This window comes from Gallus gallus, chromosome 3, assembly GCF_016699485.2.
Source record: "Gallus gallus isolate bGalGal1 chromosome 3, bGalGal1.mat.broiler.GRCg7b, whole genome shotgun sequence".
Lineage (NCBI taxonomy): Eukaryota > Metazoa > Chordata > Aves > Galliformes > Phasianidae > Gallus > Gallus gallus.
The window spans coordinates 3285171-3305774 of NC_052534.1; the positions used below are offsets into that span (position 1 = coordinate 3285171).

Sequence of the window (20604 nt, forward strand, 5' to 3'; positions counted from 1 at the left end):
AGACATGCAGCCCGCCGGCGCGCGGGGACGACGGAGCGCCGAGCTGCTGCCGGGCGGGGCGAGGGGCGGGGCTTGGCAGCGGCAGTGAGTGGGATTGGTGGAAGGAAGTGGCCAATAGGGATGCAGCGGGGGACCGCACTGCGCATGCGCGGCGAGTTTAAATCGGCAGCGGTTGGGGGCGGGTGGTGCAGGGATGGATGTGGAGAAGATCGCGCGGTGAGCGGGGCCTGGCGGGAAGCGTGGCGGGCGGGCGTGACGGGATGGCTGAGGAGTGGGGATTTTGTATGAGCTTCAGCCCGCGAGCTCCTTGGCCCGGCCGGACCCTTGTTTGTTTTACAGAAGTTACGAGGCGCAGATCCAAAACTACCAAGGGAGCGACCCGCTGGAGCCATGGGACAGGTCGGTGTGCCGGCGGCTGGGTGCTGGCGGCGGCTGTGGTGCTCAGCACGTCTCTAACCTGCCTGTTCGCTTCTCAGGTACGTGCAGTGGGTAGAGGGCTCTCTCCCGCCGCAGGAAAAACAGAAGCGCCTGCCGCGTCTCCTGGAGCAGCTTGTGAAGGCGTTCGTGACCGACAAGAAATATCACCAGGATGGCAGATTTGTTAACTGCTGCATTAAGCTGGTAGGCATTAAGATCTTATGAAAATTCAGCTCTCCTTAAAAGTTAAAGCTATCCTACTTGGCAGCTCTGTGGCTGAAAGCAGCTTGCAGCTCCCTTCCTCTGCTTCCCAAGTTGTGTGTGTTTGTGCACAAACTCTTGGAGGGGGTCCTTTTTCCTGTGGCTCACCTGGCCCCCAATTACTTACACTGCAAGAAAGACACTGAGGGCCTGGAGTGTGCCCAGAGAAGGGAGCAGAGCTGTGAGGGGTCTGGAGCATGAGTGTGATGGGAAGCGGCTGAGGGAACTGGGGCTGTTCAGTCTGGAGAAGAGGAGGCTCAGGGAAGACCTCCTGACTCTCTTGCAGCTAGGTGTTACTTAACAGGGTGCTTTTGATCCTGGCCCAGCCTTATCTGTCCTCCAGCTGTACAGAGAAGAACCACTTGGATTATTGTGCTTTTCACCCGAGAGCTCCCCAGCTACACCTTATTGTCTGAACTTTCCCCTCACAATGTAGTCGTTGGATGAGTAATAGCAAGTGGTAGTTATTCATCTATACAAAAAAAATCATGGTTACCTCTAAGCGTAGCTTGGCTGCTTTCGACCTGATCAATTTCATGTGTTTTACAACATAGATAGAACAGATGTTTGTCCTGTTCCACTCCTACAGTACAGTTTAATCAAGTCTAGGTAAGTCTGGATTGAGGAAAAAGAGCCTTCAGGAATGTGGCTTGGAATACAAATCTTGTCCTCACTAAGAATTCTGAGATTTGTAATCTTGCTGAAGGGTAGTATGTATTCTTTTTTGTCTGTTTTGTTTTTTTAAGCCTTATTAAGCTGTTTAGCTTACGAAAGGTATTTTATCTACCAAATTGTATCTTTAGAAAATAATGCTTTCTTACTATGGTAAGAAAGAAATTATTATTATTCTGTTTTGCCTGTGATTTCCTTGAATGTTTTTGGAAGAGCTTATGGATTATGTGTCTTTGTCTTGTGCAGGCAGAGTTCATCAACCCTCCTTGCGTGTATTTTGACTACCTGTGCGGTCAGGGAATTGGTACAAATACCTCTGCCTTCTATATTGCTTGGGCTCAGCAGCTTGTAAAAGAGGGCCTTGTGCAGTGTGCAGTATCTGTTGTTCAAAAAGGACTTCGCAACCAGGCACAACCACAAGAGAACCTGCAACAGCTGTATTGGTAATTCTGACACACCTCTTAATTACTGAAATATTTAAATAGTGTTCAGTCGTGGGTGTTTGTATTTTTTTTCCTTGGATAGATATGTTGTACTATAGCAGAGGCAGACTAATGGTTATTGCTGGGAAATGTGAATATAAGCTTAACAATGATTCTTTGCTATTCAATATTTGCTAGCTGTTTTGTAGGGTGTATTGAGAAAGCCTGTAATGCAGCGTCTTCAGTGAAGGAAGCCCAAGAAAAAGAAAGTGCTACAATTAGTTGATTCATCTCCTGTCTGTTCTTTTTTAAATAGATTAAAAATTATAGCATAGCCTGTTCTATTTCACAAACTTACCCTGGATTTACTACACATGAACTTTGTTAGTTGAAAGCTGGAGCAATTGGCCATGCTAACAGCACCCAACTTGTCCAATGATCGTATGCTTATGTTGGTATGTCAATTGGATGAGCATCACCCTGTAGCTGCATGTACTTCCAATGACTGCCTGCTAGATGCACAGTTCTGCTGATAATTGATTTGGATGTTCCTTGATTTCTGGTTTATGGCAATAGCTGGAACTGTAGTGGAATTAGACATCAGTCCCTGACCTGAGTTGAATTTCAAGTCTGTGTTGGAGACATGTTGACCATCATATGTAGGTTCAGTTCCTTGTACTTGTTACTTTGCTTAGAGTAGGTCTGATGGAGTTTAGCATTTAGCTGTTGGAAATGCTAGAGCTGGTGCTTATGATGGAATGCTTCCTCTGGTGATGACAAAACAACCCTACTTCCAAATCTTGCTGTGTACTGTGGAGCTTTTTTATTTTTAAGAATATGAAACTACCAGTACGTGTCGTTGTACAACAGTAAGGGTCCTGTAAATACCCTGAGTATTTTAGGCTAATGTTTCTAGGCACAATTGTTGTGTAAGGAAATCAATGGTTTCTGTGGGGTGGATGGGAAGGAATGGGGGACAGGTTACTTAATAACAACTGATGTTTCTTGAAATTTAGCTGGCTGCAGAATTATGATCCTTGGAATCCTTCTCTGCAAGGTGAGGCTACACGTATTTGCCTGTGAAGCGTACCTAAGTTAGATTAATCCTTTACCTCAATCAGTGAGTTCTGTCATAGTGAAGGAAGCTGTTGTGTGCTTCATTTCTCTCAACTAATTTGATCTCTAAGTGGATCTTCACTTAATAGAGCTCTGCATAGCAAACCTGCTGTGTTGATTCTATTCTATAAAATTAAGATGTTAAAATATCCAGCAGAGGTTTATTTCATGAAGCAACTGAAGGTTGAGATCTTGCAATTTCAATAGTATACTGTTCCTATAATAAAATTGGGAGTATAAGTACTCAAAATAAGAAATGATTTGAGTAGCAGCCCTAAAATTAGATGAATAGTATTTTAATAACAAAACTTAAAATTCAACTTGGTGTTGAGCTTGTGCCCCTTACCAGACTTGGGTAGTGATTGAGTGTTCTGTCACTGATACTGAAAATGATAGCATCATTTTCTTTGAGGACGTGTCCTGTAGAAGACTGAGCAGAGTGCTTTCATTGAATTTCGCAGCTAGTTTTGTGGCTACAAAGTGTAATAATTTACCCGTATGAACTGATTTTCTTTTGTTTTCTTAAGTGTGTTCAAAAGGAGGTATTAGTTTTCTAATGCTTAAAGTTATTAATAGATGATAAATCTTTCTACTCATTTATACAAGCTAATATAATCTGTCCCAGGTGCTGCTACTGTAAAACCACTTCAAACTTCAAATGCTGAAAATCAAATGGCTCCTCACACAGGTGTTACAGTTCCTGATGATCTGGCATACATGTGCAGAAATCAGGTAACAAACTGGGGAAGTAAATTAGTACAAGGAAGACTGGAACACTCATATAACATTTGGGTTGGAGAGTGCCATTGAATAAGAAAACCAGAATATTCTAACAATATCTTCTAGGTATCATGAATGTTAGTGCTGTTTTTTATGCTCTAAGCATCACATCTTCATAGGAATATTTTGACTAATAGGACTAATAGAAGTACCTATTAATCACTCATCATATTTCCAGTAATCGCAGACAAAATGTGATCCATACATCTAGCTACCATTGCTTTGGAGGAGTAGATATCAGTAGTACTTTGTCAGTCATGCTTCTTGAACACTGACGTCACTGAATTTCTATAAAATTCAAGTTACATTTTTGTATGCTTTTGAAGAATGAATAAAAGATAATACCCGAGGAAGAAGAGGAATTTCTCAACTAGTCCTCAGTGGTGGCTTCTTGTAGAGGTCAGCCTGTTGATCTAGGAAATCATTAGGAGATGACTGTCCAACAACCCCTGAGCCCCTCTGCAGAGGTAATGTCAGCAGAATGACCTTTGCCAGGTCAGTCTGTAGCAAGTTCCACTTGAGGTTCTATTTGTGCCTAGTAGAAACTTTTGTTAACTATTCAGTCCAAATTGTGTCACCCTTTAGTCTTCTTCCTTTGTCCCCTTCCCCACAATAAAACCAAAAGAGAAACCATGCTACCTCTAATGCATCTTAGGTAAGTACCAGAATGCAACACTGTTGGTCTTCTGAGGTATGGCAAAGCTAGTTAGGTTTCTTCGCATCTTTTCTGGCACAATAAGATGAAATGGGATCCCCAGGGATATTACCTGCCAGTATTGACAGGTGTCATGGGATGATGGAATAGAGCGTAAAGTTATTAGACTTGCTGCCTGCCCCCTAGCCCTGAAGTTGGAGAGGGCTGTCCAGTCTGGTCTTATCAAACCCAAGCAGTCTCTAACTTAGGCTCCTAGTGTTTTGAGATAGAAAACTCCTGCTCAAGTAGTCCCAGAATCCTTCTGAGGACTGCAGTTTCCAGATCTACATCTGTCTGTCTGGATTTTCTGGGATCTTGCTCGTCTTCCAAAAGTTCTGAGGTTACAGCAAACTGTTATACAGCTAATTCTTCAGGAAGAGATTTCTCAAGTTCTTATGACTTGTATAACTCTTTCTGGTCTGCTATTGCTACACTCGTGGCCTGAGTTCCCACCTCCTCAATCAGAATTAAATCTTAAGGACTTTCTGATTGCTAGTCTTGTAAAAATGGATGGCTAACTAAAATGGATTTCTTTCTTCCCCACTCTGCAACTTTAGGGTCTTGATTCTGCTGGTACTCAGTCCTGCTCTTCTGATGGAAGACAACAAGTGTAAGTTTAAAAAAGAAAATAATATGCCAGTTCTCTGTGGGGAAAAATTAACATGCCCTCAAAACAAAACCAATGAACTGAAATAGAACTCTCTTTATTTTTCCTGACAGAACATGTGTTACATACATCTCTAAATCTGGAGTTCTTCCTACATCATTGTCTTCTGCTGTGGAATGCAAACAGGTTGCAATGTATGATAAAAATCTTCTCATTTGTGAAGGCTCTGAACTTTCATTTGAGGAGCTGAGAGCCAACCGATACTTCAAGAAATACGTGCGCTTCAAGAAACAAAAAGAACAGGGTATTCTTCCATTTCCATCTAGCTATTTCAAAAGCATTCTTATAGTGTTGGAAGTCTAGTACCTGTCTGTAGTCATGTATTTTCAAACTCTCTGTTAGAGCCTGATAATTTTATGAAAGCCAAGTTAGCGTCCCTGTTCAGAAACAGGGTGGAACAAGCTTGGAAGTATCAGGTAATGTGCCGAGTGACTGAAGTGTAATGGTATTTGGTTACCTTCAAATTCTTCAATTCCCAAACTGGCTGGATGTTGTTATTTAGAATTTAAATTCATCCCTGGGTTTTATCTTCTGCAGCCTGGGTCTTTGTACTGTTTTATGACATATCGGTGTTTCCTCTTTAGAAGAGGAAGAGAAGGAGTTTGTAAGGAAAAAGGAGGCAGCTGTCCTCGAACTGCAAGCCCTGCAGCAGAAGCTGGAACAGCTCACTCAGCTCACCAAAAGCTTGGAGGAAACTAGGCTGGAACCTGCATCTACAACATCCGTTGTGCCAAATAAGACAGAGGTGTGTATTATGATCAATAGGAGCAGTCCTCATAGAACTCTCTCTTAACTGTGCTTTACCTGTTAACCTGAGTGGTTTGTTAACCACGTCTAGAAGTCGAGGCTGCAATATGTGACTAGCATAGATACCTGGCATAACCTGAAATACATAATGAAGAGAATTTTAATTGCAAAACCTCAAGATTGATATTGCCTCTGGAAGTTTTCTTAAATGTGAGAAGCAGTTATACGTTATGCAAAATGGTAATGGTTATACATGTGTGGGGCCTTTGGGGGTTAAAAGACTGTTTCTTGTTTCTAAAGGTGCATCCCCATGTGGCACTCAGTGCAGCTCTGCAGCAGAACTGGATGGCACCTTGCCAAAGCTCAGGTCTGGTACCAGACCAGCCTCAGTCAAGTACTTTGTTATCAAAATCTCTTACACTGGAGTCAGCAAAACCAGCTGGCCACTGGACGACATCAGCCTCCCTGATGAAAACACCATACAAGAAGGATGCAATCACAACTCAACAGGAGCTTAGAGAAGTCCAGAATGGATTGCTACACCCTCCATTCAACAATGTTTCAGCTCAGGAACAGGCACAACCTGACTCAGCTGTTCAGTGGAGTACCAGAAAAGAGTATGTATAAACAGGCTAATTCTTGCTCTGCAGATTGTCTGGTCTTCTATGTAAATATGTTGTACTTCTACAAGTAAAGTACTTGAAGCTGAGAATTAACTTGGAAAATAAAAAGGCAGCCTTTTTCTTCCTCTTCTGAAAAAATCTTAACTTGTGGAAACCAGTATTAAGAAGACATAGGTCAAACTTTTATAAGTTATGGTCCTCATTTCAGTTTTTAATTCCTTTGTCCCTATGTTTTAGTTGTAATAACTAAGAGTAAATTCAGTGCATAACCAAAGTGATTATTCAGCATTTGTGTCCATGGCATGCCTGAAATAAACTACGGAATGTGCTTAGTTCATGCAAATCGCAGATGTTACATCTTGGCTTCTAAGGTCTCTGGAGAAGAAAAAATGCTTGTATTTATTTTTCATGTTCTGGTTTATATGGCAGCTAATAAAAGAGACAGTTCAGTGGCAGGGGGAGAAACCTAGGTGTGCAAAATAAGTGCAGCTGAGGAGACTTGACCAACAGGAAGAAATGGAACTGATTGTCATTCATTTATGTCAGAGGCTTACTGGGAGGCAAACTGTGTTCAAGAAGAATATTTGATGGCTGCATTTTTATCTTTTTCAAAGGACTGTTGTGTTTCTGGTTTTGACTATTGGCAACTGAGAATCTTGGACAGAGTGGGGGCAGGTCAATCTCTAAAGTTTTCTTTTGACTTTATTTTTGTGTCCTTCATGGGGAGGGCCGTAGGATCGCTCATGTCTCTGTGATGTTTCTTTTGTTTTAAATCTGGGAAAGGCCTTCTTACTGGTTAGAGTATATTACGATTATGGTCTGGAATTTAAAGAAAGGCATTTACTTCAAGCTAATATTTTTTTAATCTTTTATTTGAAGGCACTCTAAAAAGACATCATCCATTGGACTAACTACGTGCACAGATGTGGAAGGTAATAAACTAAGTTTTGACAGAGATCAACATAGCTGGTATGTCTTAACTGGCTGCGGATGAATAGCATGTAGCATTTCAGTTTTGGTGGACCTAGACCATCTTATCTGAAAGCTCCTAATATTCAATATAAATGCATTTGAGACTTTATTGGGTAGCTCTACCTCATGCCAGAAGTCCTACATCAAATGGAAAGACACTGTTCCAGCCTTTGTATTTCCATTCCATTTAAAATAAGACAAATTCTCTAACTTTTAAGAGCACTTAACTGTTGAAAATCCTTCTCAAATGAATTATGAAAACTTTGATTTTATGTTTATTTATTTATATGAATAAAATGAGATCCCCTATGTCTTGGGAGCAGAAAATGAATCATTACTTCCTGAGCTTCCCTTGGGACTACCCTACTACTTGTAGTTCTGCATTAAGATGGCCGAGATGATATTTCATATTTACAATTTCAAAGGAGTTTCTATAGGAATTTTAATAGTTGACTTGCTTATGTTTTTGCCTTCTTGTCAGGCATCAGTACTGGTCACAGTCACCACCAATAAATTAGTGGACTGTAGTATTCCAGAGAAGATGAGTCTTCTGTTAATTTGTTTTGAGATGCCATCTTTTAAGTGGCGAAATGATAATTTGCCCTTGGGAGTGGATTTTTCTCAAATTAAATAAAGCAGGGAAGTTAATGGGAGCATGTTTTTAATTCCACTACTCACTTGCAGAGGTGATGTGGCAGAGAAATGAGACCAAAATACTGAAATACAGCTGTAACCTGGCTGAAATGATGACTCATACAGACAGTAATAGACTGTAAGACCTACTAATCCCTTCCAGTTTTCAACTGCTAGTGCTTATAGGCTGTTCATACCTCATTAGCCTTGTGCAGACTAACCTTGTCTGACTGGGAACTCCAGGCTTCCTATGTAATGTTTCCTTCCTCAGCTTTCTGCCAGAACCTTCGAGGACCTGGGGACAGGCCTTAGAGTAAGAATGAGGACAAAACGCCCTTTTCCATGTCATCTTTCACTAGGTCACCTATCCCACTGAGTAGTGAGCCTGTGTTCCTCAGTTTCCCTAGTTTTTTGTACAAGAAGCCCTTGTTGCCACATCTCTCACTAGTTCCAATCCTAGCTAAGCTTCTTTTCTTCACCCCGCACATCTGGGTAATTTCACATTATCTCTTTTGTGTATCCAGTCCCTCTTCCCACCTTCTGTGTAATTCTTTTTTGTTTGAGTTCTGCTGGGAGATCTTTGTCCTTGCTAGCTTCCTGTCTGCTTAACTCACTGTGTCAGAATGAATATTTCCTAAGAGTTGGTAATGATGTCTTCAAAGACCAAATGTCTGTCCAAGGTCCATTCTGCCCTTCAGAGTAGTCTCCTTTGGGAACCCAACAAGCAGAACGCTGAATAAGTCTGCTCTACAAAACCTCTGAGTAGTCATTCTGTTACTCCTCTTGTTTATTTCTCTTGTTGGCTACTGAAATGTTAACAAACAATCCCAGGCTACTTTAGAAATAATTTCACTGTTTCCTTTTCCAGTATCTAGAGCTGGAAATGCTTCCTTTGCTTCTGGAAATGCTTCTCAGGCTACACCAAACACCTCACTGGGAGGAGCAATGCAGGCAACACCATTCAAAGTGCAACCTTCACCAACAGTTCATACAAAAGAAGCATTGGGTAAGCATTTGGAATAACACGTTAGCTTCACTGGAATGAATGGGATCTTGCTTGGTAATTTTAGTGGAGCAGAATATACAACGAAGCTTTCTACAAATGGGCATTTATACAGTTCTTTCAAAGAGGAAAAAAAAGTAAAATTAATGGTACTGGTACCGTACCCTTCTTTTGCAACTGAGTGGATGACCCAATACTTTGACTGTGTTCTTCGAAGACAGGTGGAGTAAAACTTATCTCAAGTAATAAATGCTTTATTAACACATCATTAGCCCCAGGCTAGGCTGCTTCATGCAGCATGTTACTTGAGCTGCTCTTGTCAGCACTGTCAGTGACTCTGAGACCTGTAACAGGCTAACATGGAAGAATGATCTGAAGTTAATAACTTGGGTTGAAGTTGAGCTCCTCCCAAAGCTGATACAAGGCTACCTTATGCAAGAGGTCTTTTGATTTATTAAATAGGCATCATCTTTTCTAAACATTGATTTTTTCAAAATATGGAAATGGAAATTGCAGTTTTTTTCTCATGTCAGATGTGGAGTGATAATGTCCTGATGCTATTCTGTCCTTCTCATGCACTCCTGTCATGTTCTTCAGTTTTGATAGTAAGCTTCTTGACTACTACTATATAGCAAACAACTGCAGCTGCAGATAAATCTGCAGACAGTTAAAAAATACAGACCTTGAGTTGTTCATTAGATATCCCAATCTCTAGTAAGATAAAGAAGTTGCTCCTTCAGAAGAACTTTAAACCTCATCTTTGAGAGATTTAAGAATAGAAAGTCATTGCACCAACAGTTATGCACTGGCTAAGTCTGATTTTCCTATTTTTGTTCTGTTACGCGGAGTGTTCAAATGAAATAGCAAAGAATAATTGATCGCTGGTATTTGATAAATGCTAAGAACTGTAATAATTGGCATTTGATTTGACTACTACGCAGTAGAAAAACCTCTGACAATGTAATTTTGTGCTGGATTATATTATTTATTATTATTATTTATTTTAGGATTTCTAATGGATGTATTTCAAACACCTGTCTTCCCTGAATTATCTCCTCTTGAAGAAAGCGAGGAGCAATTTGAAGCCTTTTTCTGCAAAAGTGGTATGTGCTTTTTTTTTTTTTTTTTGTGCCATGAGATTTCACTCCTTTACTTCCTGCTTACCTCTACTCACCAGCCCTCATAATTGCAAGGTAAAAAGTTTCTTAAGTAGGTGTAGAGTGAAGGAGCAGCTTCTTAACTTGATAATGAATTTACTGACAAGTTTCTAGATGCTGGTGCACAGCCTAAGGAAGCCATGAGTACTTTACTTCTAGCAGCCTATTAATGTCCTAATTAAATGCTGGTTCTCTGTAGACATTTTAGTGGTATTTAAAGTCTTAATTTTGAAAATGGCACAGCTGCTACTTTTAAGAGGTTTTTTTTTCCCCTAAAACATTTTGCAGGCTGGGTGTTAGTCTCTGAATCTTCAGCTTATCTGTAATAGCTGAGATTGTAAACCAGTGCCTGGCTTTCAGACAACAGTGAGTTCAGAGATATTTTGTAACTGGCCAGATGCAGCCAAGAAAGCTTATGTATTCCTGGATGCTTTATTTCTGATGGAAAAGTCATCTGCATTTCCAAAAGTTTGTAGGAAAGACCAGCTGAGTGGCAGTTCTGAAGGTGCTCCTGATGTAGCTGAATGTAGCAATGACCACATCTCTTACTTTGTGTCAAGCATTTGCATGTTTGCCTTGCCCATCTGCTTTGTTCAAGTTTCTGTCTGAGCTGTCCAAGAAAATGTATCTATTTCGAGTCCTTATGACCAAATTAATTCATCAAGCTACTGACCTTCCTCAAAAACATGGATCATTGCTACTAATAGGTGCATTGCTCTAGCATATCTATGCCTGACATAAAAGATAAGTGCAATAGCCCGAAAGAAAAGCTACAAATTCAATCCCATCACCTTTTTGATTAGGGGGGGGAAATGTGAATTTTTATGAACATTAATGATCTTTTATTTTTAAGAGCTTGATGGAACCTTGAAAGCAAATGTCGTCGCCCCCGTTGTACCCATGTTTTCTATCTTTGAAGATGAAGAGGAAAAAGAGAACAATGGGTAAGGAGAAAAAAAAACAACTGAGATAGGCTTATTACGAAGACGTAGAATAGAATCAATTCTATATGTACAATTCTTCTATGACTGTATTTGCAATATCAGGATTTACTTGAGTAAAATCAGTGTGAGCTGTGGGAAAGTGGCATGAGAAAGCTGCAGTTGCTTCTCTGTAGAATTACGCAACTTTCCTGTTTTGGACAGCATGCTTAAGATCCTTAATTTTTGGGACAAGTGTGGATAGTTTGTTTCTTTGAGCTACTGCAGCTTCTCTAGGTTATGTACAAATGGGTTTCTTTTTAGAAGTGCCTTACCACCAGTCTCCTTTGAAAAGTTTCTAGGGAAAAGTTATTCTAAACTACCTGTTTTGTCAGGATTCCACCACCAAAAAGCAAGACAGAAGAGCCCAGAACTATTGGAGAGCGTCCCTTGACTGACTGCATAGAAGTGAGTGTCTCATCTTATTGCAGGAATTAGCCTTGACAGCAAGGGGATAGGTAGTAAGAGGGCACATACCTTTGTTCTATCCCTGCCCTGCAATGCTTACCTCATTAAAGTCTAGATACTCCTGTCTGTTTTCTGCCAATTAGATGAGCTTTTTCAGTTAATTTTCATTTTAAAACAAAAACAGAAACCTGGGAGCTTAACAGGGAAGGCTTCTATTTCCAGAACAAATCTGCTTGTGGTAGATAACAGCAGGACAAGGGGGAACGGTTTTAAGTTGAAAGAGGGAAGATTTAGGTTGGATGTTAGGGAGAAGTTCTTTACCAGGAGAGTGGTGAGGTGCTGGAACAGGCTGCCCAGAGAGGATGTGGATGCCCCATCCCTGGAGGTGTTCAAGGCCAGGTTGGATGGGACCCTGGGCAACCTGGTCTAGTAAATGGAGAGGTTGGTGGCCCTGCCCGGCAGGGGGGTTGGAGATTCATGATCCTTGAGGTCCCTTCCAACCCAGGCCATTCTGTGATTCTGTGTTGGGGAAGGACTGACAGGGAGCCAGAGGTGCTTGAAGCTGTGCCAACCACCTAGCACTTTTCATAGCTGTGGAGAAGTGTTGAACTTTAGGCTGCTTAAACTTTAGACTTCTTCAGACTACCATGGCAATTTCTTGGTGTCCAGCATTTTGCTGTGAAGTTGATTACTGCCCACATGCAGATCTGATACAAAACTATATAAGCCTGTGATTTAGGTTATATTGCCACTCCTTTATTTTTTGCATGTTGACACATGCATATACCCTGTGTTATTGAGCCTGACTGCTAGCATGTTACAGTGCAGATCTGACAGGTTAATTTTGATGGCTTAGCTTAAGTCTGTGTATTTATTTTCCTGTCTAGGAAGAGACAAGGACACCAGAGTTCTTGCAGGATGATTGTATAGTGTGGAATGCATCATGTACTAATAAAACGTTAGCTTCCTGTCCAAACAACACAAGAGACTTTACAGAAGCTGCCCGGCTTGTATCAACACCGTTTAATTACCTGTCAGTGCGTTCACGGCAAGCTTTGGAGGACAAAGGTAAAATAGTGAATGCTTCAGGTTTAGAGCATCAAATTCAACGCTTCTCATCTCCATATCTGTGCCCTAGTTACCTTGCAGGCCCTGCCAAGTAAAGCACAGGTATTGCTCCCGCTGCTGCAACTTCTGAATACAAATCCTTTGCAAAACAACAGCTAGGAGTATGGACAGGCCCAGAAATTATGCTTTCCAAAATTTTTTTAATTGGGAGCAAAAAAGATAAAGTGGCAAGGGACCAGAGAGCCTTTGATTGTTCTGATCTGAACCTCTGTGAAGGGTTTGCCACAGTCTGTGAAAAGTCAAACCGTTGACTGAAATCCCAGCATCACCTTCTTTGGTGAGGACCCTTATTTTTGTCTACCCCTCTTTCAGTCCTAGAATACTATTCTCTAAACAAATCAAGCTATTGTGTTTTGCTTGCCTATTTTAAAGTAGGCTTGGTCAGGTCTAGCTCTCATGATACCTCAGCAACTTTCACAGTTGCAGTGTGACTTTCCCTTCTTGTGTTGGAAATAATACTCTAAATGTGCCTGCCTTTTGGGTAAAATAAGCATGTATTATTGTTGCTACTCCCTTTGTTCAGCTTCCAAGAATGACTTGCAGCAAATGGATTGGGAATTTTCTGAAGAACTGCACAAGAAGGCAAAAACTAAGAAGCTAAGGTATGGCACTGACTGGGTGAGATTTTCAGGACTTCAGGTTGCAATGCAAATTTATGCCAGACTAGGCAACTCTGCTATGTTGCAATTGGGTCAGGTCCTCCAAGTAATCTGGAGGTAACATACTGGTATCAGCTTGACTCTATTTAGCATACATATTAGCAATTTGTGGAGCTGTGTGAACCTATGGTGATAATATCTGTAAAAACGCTTGTGTAACTTAAGTTTTCTGGCACACGACATGGGTAGCAAGTGCTCTAACTATGGTACTGCTACTGTAAATGTGTTAATGTCCCTGGGAGGACACAATAAGAGCTGGTTGATAGTGCTACTGCAGTGTTTCGGGAAACAGTGTTTGCAGAGTGTGGGTGAAAGTGACACATTTGGTAAATGCCTGACTTCCATCAACTACAGCGACTTAATTATTGCATTGGTGGTTGCCTGGACCTCCCATGGTGTCTTTTTAGAGTTTCCATGAGGGGCTCAAGAGTACCTTTTTTTTTTAATGCACATTTCACACTCAGGTGCAAGCACTATTTTCAATGATTTGGTAAAGTCATGATCAAGTAGAGAACTTAATACATGCATTTGAAGGCAAACTTCACCTTGTCAATTCTGCCTGCATGCTTCCTGTTGTGGGGTGCATTTTTCAGTGTTATTAATGCAGAGGCTGGAGCAGCTGAGCAGAACTGTTGGTGTGTGAAGTATCTTCGATCCAGAGTGTGAGGTGTTCTACAGAAGGTTTTGTCAGAAACGATGTGCAGGCATTATTAAGGAGTCAGTGATTGCAATGCATAAAAGAGTCATGAGCAAATAAGGAATGCTGATAAGCCTGTTGGGCTCTGTTGACTTTGAACAGATTTATTTGCTGCTTGAAGTAAAAGATGTAGATAGCTTGTAAAGGTTGCTCTTTTTCTTTATATGGCTAGCCATGCCTAGAGTTCTTATGGTTATGGCAAAGGCAAGTGCAGATGTTTGTACTTATGGCTTGCTGAAGAGGTAAAAATGGCATGACAGTATTGCTAATTAAAAGTTGTTTGTTTTTTCTTAAATATATAGCCCTGCTCTTAAACACATTGCAGAACAAGGAGAGTGTCAAGGAAATGCCATCACTACAGCTGCTTCTCACAAATTACATGAGCAGATTACCACTAGTAGAGCTGAATATTCTTCATCTGTTGGGGTGGACAAGACTTCTCATGAAAAACTCTCTGGAACTCAGCAGGACAGCAGAACAGCCAGGGCTGGTGGAGCTTCAGGTACGGAGCCTTGGCCATGGTTTTCCTCTGTGAAGTCTGAGACTAGAGCAGTGTCATGTTGTTGGAGCAGCACTTTGTTCCACTGTGAAACTGGTCGCTGCAGTAAGCTCAATGTCTTGCGGCTCCTGCAAAGAGATTGCTGCTTATACACAAGTAGTGGAAGGACGAGTGTGGATTAATTATTCTCATTCAATTATAAGCTTGTGGTACCTCTTTGAAATGACACTTTCCTAATGGCTTAAATATTTTTCTTTTTTTTCTATGAAGTCCTTGTTGAGAACCCTTGGGATAAGGAATTGATTTGCAAATTCTTATCAGAGCTCCCTAAGCCACTCAGTACCTATGCCAACTACTTTGAATGGAAATCTGTTCTTCCACCTATCCAAGCGAGGGCTGAACTCCATCTTGGTAAGAGCTACTTCAAATGTTTCATTCTGAAGCACTTGTTACAGTCTTTTCTGGAAACTTCTGAACTGCTTATTTTTCTAATCTGGCTTACTTATGCGTATATCCAAATAGCTTCCAGGTTATCTAGATTTCAAATCTGAAATTAGACCTCTTTGTTTTGTCTTCTGTAGTTAGAATGAAACTATTTTTGACTGGTGTTTTGAGTAAGGAGCAAAAACCTTTGCTAGTTTTCCTCTCCTGGTAATCTATGATGCAACTTTTGCACTTTGTATGGGACAGCAGCAGTCCTCTGTCAACAAAGTCTGTGTGACAGTAATTGCAACATACTTGTATGTAAACATTAGTGTTTACTTTTTAAGAAATGCACTTTGGAGTCAAGCAAAAATAGAAACACTGGGGTTTTTTTTGTTGGGTTTTTTTTTTTTAGTACATGGTACTTCACAGCACTTCTTCTCAAGGGTGATTACAGGTTCTCTTTTATGAAAAGCTTGGTTAGCAAGAAGAGCAAGTAGAGAAAGCCTAGCACTAGCATTAAAGCACTAACTTTTGTATATGACCGGTGTCTTTTCTTTTGGCTGAGTAATTACATCTTTTTGTTGAAGTTTGCAAGTGGGACTTCTTGTTAATCTTTTCTGTCTTGTAAAGGTTCCCTCTCAGTCTGTGTGGACAGCTTGGTTGGAGAAGGAGCTTTTGCTCAAGTCTACCAGGCTTCTGTTCTGAATGCGAGTGACCCTAGAAGCAATCAGAAAGTAATATTCAAGGTAAGTAGTAATGGAAAATTCTGTAGTCTTACAGTAATCTAATACCTCTCTGGATTAATTATGCTCAGGTCAAGCTTTCTTCAATTTGAGTGCTGCAATGTTTGATGCATTGTGTGGAAAGTTATTTTATTTTTATCAACTTGTCTTGACTTCCTCTTGATCTTCTCTCTATCAAGTAATCACAAGTAACCTGGCTATAATTTTTAGGATATCTTTCTCAGCTGAGCAAAGCTGGCTACTTGTGTGAATGCTCTTAGTCCACAGCAAATGAAAATATGTATAAATTGATGCATCTACTGGTTCTACAAGGTCACAGTGAAAGGGCTATTCACCTTCCCAAGTATGTACCTGCTAGCTTTCCACAAGTATTTTGCACTCAGCCGGTACTCATTTTGCATTGTACAGCTAGCCTTTCTGGTGGCAGCTGGCTGTTGCATACACTGCTAGTTGATGCCTCTAGGGTTCAGTTTTATTAACAAACATGCTTGTCTAGATGGCAATCATAGATTGAGCAGCTCCCTCCCTGCTCTCCCCTTCTGCAGGCTGCTTCACTGCAGGAATGAGCAACAGATGATAGGATGGACTTTAATCAGAACTACTGCCAAAAAGAAAGTCTGCACAACTGTGAGGTCAGCTTAGCACAAGAGGGTTATACTAGATCATGCAACCCTGTGTCTGCTGTTGGCTAAAAGCCCATCTGCACACTTACTACAGCCTGGCTGAAATGTGGCTGTGTGATTGAGTCAACACCTCGCCCCCATCAGATCCTTTTATCATAGCTTTGAAATCTTTTTGTGAATCTACAGTATTTTAGTCTTCCTACAAATAATTATTTTTATATAACACCTTAACTAAGACCTTTCTAATGGGTAAAGGGAATGTCTAAGAAATTTCTTTCCTCCCCCTACACCAAACACCTGATGTCAAGAATCAGGCTTTCCTGTTTTGAACTCATTGTAAACCTTCCCTTAAACAAAGTGTATGTTGCCAGCAGGAGACTGAAACATCCACATTAAAGACTGACGTTTTAAATAACATTAAAAAGCATATAAGCCACAACAGAACAGTGATTCGATGTGATTAAGTTCATTATCCTGAGATTGAATATTGTGGATATAAGTATGTTGTGTCATCAAAAGTGCTTAGGTACATTAGTCTGCTGTTCAATAAAAAAAGCTGGGGAGAACTGCTTTATTATTAGCAGATACACCTAGTTATGAACCTTTTTTGTTACAGGTCCAGAAACCTGCCAATCCTTGGGAATTCTACATAGCAACTCAACTGGTAGAAAGACTCGATCCAAGTATACACCATCTTTATATCCACCTTTATTCTGCTCATTTCTTTCAAAATGGAAGTATTTTGATTGGTGAGCTCTATAACTATGGAACTTTGCTGGTAAGTGTACTCAACTTGTGCTTTGAACATCTGTGTTCCTTTTTGAGTGCTGTGATGTTGTGATATGCAGAAGTCTCTTCTCTTTATGGAACTCCATTGTGAACTTAGTCTGTGCCATGTCAGTATGAACGTGCAATCCATATGGAGTTGTTTCTGTGTAGCTGATGGTTCTTTCCTATCTTTTTTTTTTTTAATGCAGAATGCCATAAACATTTACAAAAAGCTTCCTGAAAAGGTGATGCCTCAAGCATTTGTAATCTATTTTGCTGTGAAAATTCTTCATATGGTAGAAGAGCTCCATAGCTGCAAAATCATTCATGGTGACATTAAACCCGATAATTTCATGCTTGGAGAAAGGCAAGTATTTCCCTTTGCTACGTGAGATGCCACCATATTGTGGTATTATTGTCTCTGATTGCTACTTCTTGTCTTGGATGAAGGTTTCTGGACAATGATACATGTGACATAGATGATCTCTCACATGGCCTGACGCTCATTGATTTGGGACAGAGTATAGATATGAAACTCTTTCCTGAAGGAACTGCATTTACTGCAAAGTGTGAAACATCTGGGTTCCAGTGTATTGAAATGCTGACCCAGAAACCATGGAACTACCAGGTAAGAGATTGTATAGACAGCCATAATATTCAGGGCTTAAGGCATGCGTCTAGTATAAATAGAGTATAGAAATAGTAAACTTCTGCACCAGTGCTGTAGGTTCAGCTCACTGTTCTCAGGGTACCATCCAGAATCCTCTTCTTATGGAGACTGCTCTTTTAGCTCCAAGGGGTGGGGGGGACCTTTTGCTTTGGATTCTTTCTGTGTTGTTTTTTTTTTGTTTGTTTGTTTTGTTTAGTTTTTGGTGGTCTGGGTATGCCTTTTTAATGTGGAACTTGTCTGTGCTTTGCTTAGACAGACTACTTTGGCATTGCAGCAACCGTCTACTGCATGCTGTTTGGTACTTACATGCAAGTGAAGAATGAAAGTGGTGTCTGGAAGCCTGAAGGATCTTTCAGAAGGTTGGTGTCAAAGATCTTTTCAGAAACTTTCTTCTCTAGAAAGGTGTACTGTTAACCTTAGACCAAGAGCTACTTTCTGTTCAGTGTTGCTTGCACTTAGATGTCAGTGCTTTAAAAGCCATGGGTTTAATTGCATGAGAACTGCTTCACAGAACTTACTGAGCTTATATATAGGAAGCCTTTCAGCAGTGGGTGATATGAACTGCACGGCATTCTCAGCTTGCTGCCCAGAAGGAAGAAACAACTGATGAGGAATCATCCCCATTGTTCACTAAGTCGTATGCAACAATGGAAACTTACATTACAGCAGTGTTCTCTACAGTTGCTCCAACCTGTAGGTGGGAGGGAGTGGGTAAAAGCAGGAAATAATATTTTAGCAGTTTAAACTTAGAAAGCTTTTTACATACTTTTTTTTTTTGGTTCTTCGCAGGCTTGTCAATGCTGAACTGTGGAAAGAGTTCTTTGACATCATGCTAAACATACCAAGTTGCCATAGCCTGCCTTCTTTAACCGCTTTGCGCAACAGACTGAAGGACTTATTTTGCAAGTCGTATGCAAAGGAAATAAAGCTCCTTAGGAGAAGACTTGTTGTGTTGCTCATAGAGCACAAACGGTCACGAAAATAGCTTGCATTTAGCTTGCAAAATGATTGAGGATGGGAATGTCATGCACGTGGAATATTTTTGTAGCATCTTTTAAACCTAAATGTTGTTGGCCTAGCTTCAGGAATGGTAACTTTCATGTTTGCATGAAATAGTGCAGAAATGTCACCTTTTGAAAACTAGAGTAAGTGTTAATGGAACTTGCCCAGTTTTGGTGTGGGAGACACAGGCATGATGGAGGGGAATAATATGTTGTGTATTTTGGGGGGAGAAAAAGCTAGTGAAGAGGGCTGTACAAGTAAAGTAATTGCTTTCAACTTCCAATGTATATAGGCTAGGAAGTATATTGGTAATAAATGCTGTCCAGCCAGGTGAAAGTCAGGCTGATCTTTGAAACTGAAAGAGTGTGTGATGTGTTCAGGATGTGTTTTCCTCAATATGAAGAACAACAAGCTTTGTGGAAGGAGCAAGCTGCTGGAAGCTGAGATGTAATTCCAAACTGTGGTCCTACCATTGTGAAAGACTCCAGAATCTCTTCTAAGAGAAGAGAGTAATTGGAAGTGAAATAGTACGTGCAACTGGTTACAAGAAGGTGAACTTCTGTGACTTACTAGACTTCATCATGGAAAAGAACATGTGCCATGCGTAAGGAAGGGTTTTCCATATGTCCCTCCTCTCTCCGAAGAAAAGCTGCTGGAGCCACCTGCAAATAACTAAGGAAATGAGCAAGCACAGTTTTGAGTTGGTGATAAGATGAGCACTGCTACTTGTCCATGCATTCAAGACTGCTGTTACTACAATTCCCTTGAGCTTTGTGGCTTGTATATTCACAATGCTTCTGTTCCACCCTTTTTCTCAGCAACTGCTAATCTCAGTTTCTTTCAGCATAGATGAGATTTGGATTAGACTGAACTGAACTCTCACCTGCCACTTCTTTGTTAAATTTGCTTCTGAACATTCAAAAATTAGTATAGGCATGGGCAAAAGCAAGAGGCAAGTGTGTGTCTCCATGCTGGAACTGAAATAGTTGTTTCCTGGTCATTATGAGGTTTTGTTTTTCCTTACTGTGGCAAAAAGTTGTGTTGTGGTATCTGGCACCTTGCTCTGAAAAACTCCAGAAAAGCTTATTTTACCAGTACCCTTTTTTCTCTATTTTGTTTGTTAAAATTATCTAATTCTATACATCTTAACTACAGTGGCCAATAAAACAGTGCATTGATTTGCTATTACCTGTGCAACTTGCTTTCTTGGGAGTTTGGCTTGACTTAAAGGAGTCTTGTCAAATGCTAGATGTCAAGCCTGCTTAGCTTTGGTGCTAACTACATAAACTTCAAAGAAATTCAGCAACCAGCTTGAGCACAGCAGCCCCACAAAAATACCCAGTCTGGGCTTTTCTCCTTAGTTCAGGAGCATGGAGCCATGTAATCTTGTTTGGGGAGCAATGTATCCACACTCAGTCTTACCAAGCAAACTTTGCAGGTCTTCAGACTTTCTCTACTTTAGTATTTCTTTATTGTTCGATGTCTTCATTCTTGCAACTGACCATTTAAAAGAATGCTGGGGAGAGCCAGGACTGGACTCAGGCTGCAGGCAGGAATGGGCTGTGTTTTGCACTTGTGTGGAGGGATGATGCCTCTTGAGTTCCCCTTAACTAAAGAATGACATTTCTTTTTGCTGCTCTACGTCCTTTAGCACAGCTCAGCTGATACTTGCTGCTAAAACCTCTGACCTAGATCCACACCTCTTACCACTTCGGTGCTGAAGTGCTCCAATCTGCCTTTCCTCTCCCTCCAGGATCCCCATTTCAGGGCTCTCAAGGCAGTCCCCTGTGCTGGCGTGCGACGGCCACGTGCAGCAGGTGTGCCTTTGGCTGCCTGC

The 20604-nt window shown here is 40.8% G+C and overlaps 1 protein-coding gene and 1 long non-coding RNA gene across 2 annotated transcripts; one reads left to right on the top strand and one right to left on the bottom strand.

Moving 5' to 3' along the window:
• Window positions 1-164: 164 nt before the first annotated feature.
• BUB1 (BUB1 mitotic checkpoint serine/threonine kinase) lies at window positions 165-19952 on the top strand. Its single transcript, NM_001012870.2, has 25 exons — window positions 165-216; window positions 340-399; window positions 477-621; window positions 1597-1793; window positions 2789-2829; window positions 3514-3620; window positions 4920-4972; window positions 5083-5273; window positions 5614-5774; window positions 6077-6393; window positions 7279-7331; window positions 8873-9010; window positions 10015-10110; window positions 11018-11108; window positions 11480-11552; window positions 12440-12620; window positions 13204-13282; window positions 14339-14538; window positions 14806-14946; window positions 15592-15707; window positions 16944-17105; window positions 17305-17462; window positions 17546-17723; window positions 18018-18124; window positions 18555-19952. The coding sequence occupies exons 1-25, from the start codon at window positions 194-196 to the stop codon at window positions 18748-18750; spliced, it is 3264 nt and encodes a 1087-aa protein (NP_001012888.2). The 5' UTR covers window positions 165-193; the 3' UTR covers window positions 18751-19952.
• Window positions 14532-18277, bottom strand: LOC121110243. The gene is made up of 3 exons (XR_005858426.1): window positions 18072-18277; window positions 15491-15678; window positions 14532-14663 (listed from the first exon to the last, which is right to left on the bottom strand). It is a non-coding gene; the product is annotated as an uncharacterized LOC121110243 (long non-coding RNA).
• Window positions 19953-20604: the final 652 nt, after the last annotated feature.

Bases quoted from the DNA above. Each gene is read 5' to 3' on its own strand.
- BUB1 (NM_001012870.2), top strand. From the start codon at position 194: ATGGATGTGGAGAAGATCGCGCG. The intron at 1,794-2,788 runs GTAATTCTGACA...CTTGAAATTTAG, and splicing joins AACCTGCAACAGCTGTATTG to CTGGCTGCAGAATTATGATC. The intron at 18,125-18,554 runs GTTGGTGTCAAA...GGTTCTTCGCAG, and splicing joins CCTGAAGGATCTTTCAGAAG to GCTTGTCAATGCTGAACTGT.